Here is a 7,886-nt window from a genome sequence, read left to right on the forward strand (position 1 = left end):
GCCCCGGCCGATCCTCATGTCAGAGGCTGCCTCGCAGGGGCTGCGCGCCGCGGCTAGAAGTGTCTGGGCTGATGGACAGGAGCGGCTGTCGTCATCCGCGTCCTGCGCTCCTCTGCTCCGGCACGGCCCAGTCTCAGTGCCAGCGCTTTCCTCGGCGCCTGCACGCTGTGCGCCTGGGTAACATGCTCGGGGTCCTGCTCCTTGGCGTGCTGACCCTGGCCGGCCCGGGGTTCCCCGCACCCGTAGAACCGCAGCCCGGTGGCAGCCAGTGCGTGGAGCACGACTGCTTCGCGCTCTACCCGGGCCCCGCGACTTTCCTCGATGCCAGTCAGATCTGCAATAGACTGCGGGGCCACCTAATGACAGTGCGCTCCTCAGTGGCTGCCGATGTCATTTCATTGCTACTGAGCGGCGACCGCGGCGTTAGCCGGCGCCTCTGGATCGGCCTTCAGCTGCCACCCGGCTGCGGCGACCCCAAGCCCCTCGGGCCCCTGCGCGGTTTCGAGTGGGTTACGCGAGACAACAACACCAGCTACAGCAGGTGGGCGCGGCTCGACCTCAATGGGGCTCCCCCCTGCGGCCCGTTGTGCGTCGCTGTCTCCGCTGCTGGGGCCACTGCGCCCGGCGAGCCGGTCTGGGAGGAGCAGCAGTGCGATGTGAAGGCCGATGGCTTCCTCTGCGAGTTCTACTTCCCAGCTACCTGCAGGCCCCTGGCTGTGAAGCCCGGCGCCGCGACTGCTGCTGTCTCCATCACCTACGGCACCCCGTTTGCGGCCCGCGGAGCGGACTTCCAGGCGCTGCCGGTGGGCAGCTCCGCCGCGGTGGCGCCCCTCGGCTTAGAGCTGATGTGCGCCGCGCCGCCCAAAGCGGTCCAGGGGCACTGGGCTAGGGAGGCGCCGGGCGCTTGGGACTGCAGCGTGGAGAACGGCGGCTGCGAGCACGCGTGCAGTACGATCGCAGGGGCTCCCCGCTGCCTGTGCCCAGCCGGCGCCGCCCTGCAGGCAGACGGCCGCTCCTGCACGCACTCCTGCAACAACCTCTGTGAGCACTTCTGCGTTCCCAACCCGGACAAGCCGGACTCCTACTCGTGCATGTGCGAGACGGGCTACCGGCTGGCGGCCGACCAACACCGGTGCGAGGACGTGGATGACTGCTTGCTGGTGCCCAGTCCGTGCCCACAGCGCTGTGTCAACAAACAGGGTGGCTTCGAGTGCCACTGCAAACCTGGCTACGACCTGGTGGACGGCGAGTGTGTGGAGCCCGTGGACCCGTGCTTCAAAGCCAACTGCGAGTACCAGTGCCAGCCCTTGAACCAAACAAGCTACCTCTGCGTCTGCGCGGAGGGCTTCGCGCCCATTCCCCACGAGCCGCACAGGTGTCAGATGTTTTGCAACCAGACTGCCTGTCCAGCCGACTGCGACCCCAACACCCGGGGTAACTGTGAGTGCCCTGACGGCTACATCCTGGACGACGGTTTCATGTGCTCGGACATCGACGAGTGTGAAAACGGCGGCTACTGCTCTGGGGTGTGCCTCAATCTCCCCGGTACCTTCGAGTGCATCTGCGGGCCCGACTCGGCCCGTGTCCGCCTGATTGGCAAAGACTGTGACTCCGCCGAGGTGGATGGTGGTGACGACGGCTCTGGGGAGCCCCCCCGAGGCCCGACGCCCGGCTGCACCTCGAGTCCCCCGGCCGTGGGGCGCGTGCATTCGGGCGTGCTCATAGGCATTTCCATCGCGAGCCTGTGCCTGGTGGTGGCGCTTTTGGCGCTCCTCTGCCACCTGCGCAAGAAGCAGGGCGCCGCCAGGGCCAAGATGGAGTACAAGTGCGCGGCCCCTTCCAAGGAGGTAGTGCTGCAGTCCGTGCGGACCGAGCGGAAGCCGCAGAGACTCTGAGCGGCCTCCGTCCAGGAGCCCGGCTTTGGCGTGGCCTTTCTCTCCCTCCTGGGCCTCCTCACCCCCAGCTTTGCTACCCAAAGCACCTTAGTTGGCATTACAGCTGGAGAAGACCCTCCTCGCACCCCCAAGCTGTTTTCTTCGATTCCATGGCTAACTGGGGAGGGAGTGATTAGAGAGAGGAGAATGAGCCTCGGCCTCTTCCTTGACGTCACTGGACCACTGGGCAGAGATGGCAATTTTGCAACGAAGACACAGACTGCGATGTGTCCCAGGTCCTCATCACTGGGCGCAGGAGGGTGAGCGTTATTGGTCGAGAGCCTTTTGGGCAGACCTTGACCTCGTGGGCTAGGGATGACCAAAATATTTATTTATTTTTTTAAGTATCTAGGTTTTTGTTTGTATCCTTTGTTCCTACCTGTATGTCTCCAGTATCCACTTTGCACGGCTCTCCGGTCTCTCTCTCTCTCTCTCTCCAGACTCCCACTTGTCATGTGACAGCTAAACTATCTTGGTGAATTTGTTTTTTTCCTAGCCCTCTCACATTTATGAAGCAAGCCCCATTTATTCCCCATTCTTCCTAGTTTTCTCAGCCCAGGAACTGGGCCAACTCACTTGAGTCACCCTACCTGTGCCTGACCCTACTTCTTTTGCTCTTAGCTATCTGCTCAGACAGAACGCCTATGTGAAACAGAAACAAAAACACTAAAAGTAAAAATGGTCATTTGCTTTTTCACCAGATTTGCTAATTTATCCTGAAATTTCAGGTTCCCAGAGCGAAATAATTTTAAACAAACGTTGAGATGTAACAGGTATTAAATTGATGTTGCTGGACTGTCGTAGAAATTACACCCAAAGAGGTTTTTAATCTTTATTTTTAAACAGTGAGCCTGAATTTTGTTGCTGTTTTGATTTGTACTGAAAAATGGTAATTGTTGCTAATCTTCTTATGCAGTTTCCTTTTTTGTTGTTATTACTTGTTTTTGACAGTGTTGAAAATGTTGAGAAGGTTGCTCTAGATTGAGAGAAGAGATAAGCACCTCCCAGGAAACAGTTTAAGAAAGTTTTGAACTGCAAGATTCATGTCAATTAGCAATTGACTCTCACTGTTCTTGTCACTGGTAGACCAAAATAAAACCAGCTCTACTGGTCTCGTGGAATTGGGAGCTTGGGAATAGATACTGGAGGATGCCCAATTAGGGCCTAGCCTTAATCAGGTCCTCAGAGAATTTCTACCATTTCAGAGAGGCCTTTTGGAATGTGGCCCCTGAGCAAGAATTGGAAGCTGCCCATGGGAGCTGGTTAGAAATGCAGAATCCTAGGCTCCACCCCATCTAGTTCATGAGAATCTATATTTAACAAGATCAGCAGGGGGTGTGTCTACTCAGTAATTTGAGGACAACTGTTCCAGACTGCTTCCAATTTTTCTGGAACACATTAAATATGGATCAGTTATAAGTAGCAGGCCAAGTCAGGCCCTTATTGTCAAGAAACTGAGGAATTTTCATTGTGTAGCTTTGCTCTTTGGTAGAAAAGACTAGGCACACAGCTCTAGACACTGCCACACAGGATCTGCAAGGTCTTTGGTTCAACTAAGCCAGGAATGAAATCCTGCTTCAGTATATGGAAATAAATGTATCATAGAAATGTATCTTTTGTAAGACAAAGGTTTTCCTCTTCTATTTTGTAAACTCAATATATTTGTACATAGTTATTTATTTATTGGAGAAAAACTAGAACACAGGCAAAATCCTTGCTTATGACATCACTTGTGCAAAATAAACAAATGACAGTGTGCTCTCGGGTTGTGTGTCTGTTCCCTTTTCCTCCCCCAGTGCCCTCATTGTATGTCATTAAATGGGACTCACAAACCATGCAAATGCTATGAGAAGCAGGGAGGCCTGCCCTGCACCCCAGCACTTGTGTTGTCTGGTGATGGCACCATCTCTGATTTTCAAAGCTTTTTCTAGAGGCTATGATTTTCACTGTAGAATGATTTCATACTATCTCTGTGTGCACAGATATTTATTTATTTTCCTTCTGTAACCATAACAACTTCATATATGAGGACTTGGGTCTCTGTGCTTTTAAACACATTATAGGATTATTTGTTGGAATGAATTAAATAAACCCTTCCTGGGGCATCTGGCGAATCCCAGCTGTGTGTCCTGTGTATGGTTTGGCGTTATCTCCTCTGCGAGATATCCAAATTCACTGTAGTCATGAAGGGTCTCAGTTTGTGGCTCTAATTCAAGTATTCATTTCTAAATGTCTCATCCAGTATGCAATCATTCTCATCTCTGTTGGAGATTTAAAAACTTCGCCTTTTCAATGCACACATTTCTTCGGCTCACTTTTCTAGGATGGTAGGACTGGCTGAATGCAATATGCAGGGCCCAGAAAGATTTTTTAAAGAAGAAATTAAAGTAGAGTCCAGGCAAATATTCAAATGCTTTATATATCTGGATAATGCCAAACTCGTGAGTTTTAGTTTGAGTGGTTATTGTGAAGACAGGGTTGGAGATTTTGACATCCATTGCAGATGAAGTGATGGCTGTAGTGTGTGTGCTGGGGCAGCTGCCATGCACCATGCCCTATGGAGAAAACAAGCTGAGCCATGCTCTCCCTAAGGAGTAGACTAAATCTTTGTGAAGAGCTACACAAGTGGGGGCAGGACAGGTGCAGGTAAATGGGGCTGGGAGACCAGAGAAGACAGTGATACCTTATAGTTTGCCCCTGTTACACAGCCTTCTGTTTTTCAAAAGGGTCTGCTCCTAGTCACTGTCAAATCGACTTGTAGGACCTCATTGCGTTAGGATTTCTTGTTATTCCAGAAGAAGGGCATTTTCTTAAGGAACACTGGAAGACCAAAACACACTTTCAAAACCCAGAGGCAAAAACCTTCATGCGGCATCTTGGCCCCAGGACATTAGTTGTGTGGGGCCCTGAGCTTCCCTGTCCTCCTCACTTCCTGCTGCCTGGGGGATCAGCAGCTCTGTTTACCGGTCTCATCTGAACTTGAGATTCTCAAAACGCTAAATAGCCACAGTGCCTCTCAGGGAAAGACACCAGGACCACATAAACAAATCAGTTAGCTTTAAAAACTGTCCCTGAGCATTTAAAATCAGGACAGACCTTATGAAACCAGTGCCATGGGTCAACCTGTGTGGTCTCTGCTTTCTGTTCACATCATTGGACATCCAGGTCTGACGGAGACTCCCAGGGACCAGATGCTGGTGGTATTTCACAGCATGAAAGGCTGGGGCAAGAAAGCCAAGGTGGTATTTCTGGATAAGCCAGCATTCAAGTTTTTTTTTTTTTGTTTTCTTAGCCTGCTGTTATAAAGCAAACAGAATTCATTGTTTAAGTCAAATGACTTTGTTATCCTTTTTTCCCCCAATTCTCACCTCTTTTCTTAGATTAGTTCAGCAGTTATCCACTGAGCACTTACTCTGTGCCTTTCATGGTGATAGGTACAATGACTAGTCCCTGCCATATAAGCTAGACTCTGGCAGGGGAGAAAGACGTGAAACAACTGATCATCCCCAAATTGCACTTAACTTAGAAACAGTGATAAGTGCAGGGGAAGAAAAGCACAGCACACTCTGAAAAGGCACACCAGGGAGGCAGGATTTAGAGTGGAGGACTAGAGGGAACGTCCTGGACAAGCTGACACTTAACACCAGACCTGAAGGAGAAGGAGGGGCTTGTCAAATGCAAACTGGAGGGGGAGGCAGTCCAGGCGGGAAGAATCACACCGCGAAGGCCTTGCACCAGGAAGAGGCCTGGTGGAGCCCACTGAGCATAGTGAATGAGGTGAGATGGGCTGCAAGGGAGCTGAAGAGGTGGAAAGAGAGATACAAGCAGTGGGAGATGACTGTAGAGGCTGTAGGTCAAAGACACTGAAAGAAAGACTGAAAGAATGACATTGAAAAATGTTCTAGGTGCAAGTGGGTGTACTCAAGGAGTTTTGATAAGAGTGCGCTGGGATTCAATTTATGTACTGCATTGTTTGGGAAGATAACCAGTACTTCTAGATGTATTTACATGTCCCTCTTGGGCAGGAGCCTGCACAATTTCTGCTGTAAGCACCCCGCAGGGCTAATACGTGGTGTGAGCAGCATACACACCTGGGTGTGATCCCAGCCTGACACCTGCTGGTCACATGGCCACGGGCACCACATCACCCTTCAAAGGCTATAAGACGGGTGCAAGCAGTGCCATCTCACGAGGTTTCCAAGAAGATTAGGTGAGGCAATAAGCTCAGTTTCTGGCCCATAGTAGATGTCCAATAACTGTTTACTTGTGTGCCAGTGAACTGGTAGATGCATAAATGAGTACAGAAAAAAGCTGTGTTGGAATCATGAGTGTCTTAGGAGCAAACTCAAGGTTGCACAAAGTGGAGACTGTTCCATCAAGGGAAGATGCAGTTGCTTGGAGTGATGTTGTCAATGCCAGAGGAAGTGTAATGTTGGATTTGCAGGCATCTCTCATGGCTTAAACGGGAAGACTTTTGTGCCAGTTAAGAAGTGAGCTCCAACACTCAGTCACTTTAAAATCTAGCTTTGAAGGCTTCAGCTTATTTTCCCTTCTCACAAGGCCTAGTCAAGTACAGGGGGCAAAGACTCCCTCTGCTGTTCTCCCAGGGCGGCTCAGAGGAGGAAGAACATGTTCCAGAGTGCCCTTCTCCATTTCTCAGGGCCCAAAGGAGAAAGAGACACACAGATCTGGCCCCGGCAGAGCCAGGCCTCCTATCAGAGGTACGGAGGGAGGTTCCTACAGGTGACATTCCTTCGAAAGACATTATGGTTGTGGATGGGGCCAGGGGCCAGAAGAACCCCCACCTCCTACCTTCTGGAGACAGTTGCTGTTCTCTGTTGAATGCGATTCCTTATTATATCATCTATTCAAGGAAAACTGAGGTTGCAAATAATGCATGAAAACACATTTTCTTCATGGTTATAGCTCAGTAGGGGTACCCAAAATACATTGCCTGACCTTTAGAGGCATTTCTTCATAAAACAATGCGGGCAATGCCCAGTTCTTTCTTTCTTTCTTTCTTTTCCAGAATGAATGCCCTGGGCTCAGCGTTATCTCTTTTTGTTTTGAGTGTTCCCTTCCTCCTTTTTTTTTTTTGGTTAGCAGGTTCAGATGTAGGCAAACAACTGATTTCCTCTTACAAGAGAAACTAAATATTGTTTTAACATCAGATTCTAATAGAATTGAAATCCTTTTCAGGGTATTTTGAAAGTGTGATTGCAAAAGACAAAAGAACCCTGGGGATGGGTTAACTCAAGGTCACGCCCACTGGAGATGGGGAGCAGACAGCAGAGGGTTTCAGGGATCCAATGAGAAACACCAAGAGTCAAAGCTGGGGTCTGTGACAATTATGCGACCTGGGCCACAGGCCAGATATTTCCTTGTATCTCTGCCTGAAGGAAATCTTCTGTTAAAATAGCAAATTTTAATACGGATATTATCCTGAGACAAAACCCACTTATCTTCTGCATATTCAACACCTGGCAATATAACCTCTGTACTTGCCTGTCTCAAATCTTCTTTCTGGCTTCTCATTAATGCTTTCCCTAAATGTTAAGTTACCCCCACTGTTGTCTAGCAAAGCTTTGCTCTACTTGGCAAAGAGGAGAGGGGCTTTTCAACATTCTCCCTAATTCCTCCCCTTTTCCCTCTGCCTCCTGCCTTATTTTGATTTAATTCTTTTGAGAACATGGATCCCACCTTCCACAAACTCTCTGGAGATCCTTCGCCTTGTTCATTGTCCCCCTCTTTTGATAAATTTGTTCTGAAATGCTCATATAATCCCAAATCACCATTTTCAGTGAGCCGTTGCCAGGGTTTGACTACAGTCTTTCTTCATGTATTTTCCCCCTCCTCCAAAAAGGTAGTACTGCAGAAACCCAATGGTAGTGCCAGGAGAATGGAAAGTCTGAGAAGGGCATGGGGCAAGTCCCAGTTTCACTGTTTAATTTG

General features: G+C 49.8%; 1 protein-coding gene across 1 annotated transcript; it reads left to right on the forward strand.

Annotated features, from left to right (window-relative positions):
- The first annotated feature begins 16 nt into the window (after positions 1-16).
- On the forward strand, positions 17-3,692 carry THBD (thrombomodulin). Its single transcript, XM_005568190.5, has one exon. The coding sequence runs from the start codon at positions 72-74 to the stop codon at positions 1,893-1,895; it is 1,824 nt and encodes a 607-aa protein (XP_005568247.3). The 5' UTR covers positions 17-71; the 3' UTR covers positions 1,896-3,692.
- The last annotated feature ends 4,194 nt before the right edge of the window (positions 3,693-7,886 follow it).

Source organism: Macaca fascicularis, chromosome 10 (genome assembly GCF_037993035.2).
Source record: "Macaca fascicularis isolate 582-1 chromosome 10, T2T-MFA8v1.1".
NCBI lineage: Eukaryota > Metazoa > Chordata > Mammalia > Primates > Cercopithecidae > Macaca > Macaca fascicularis.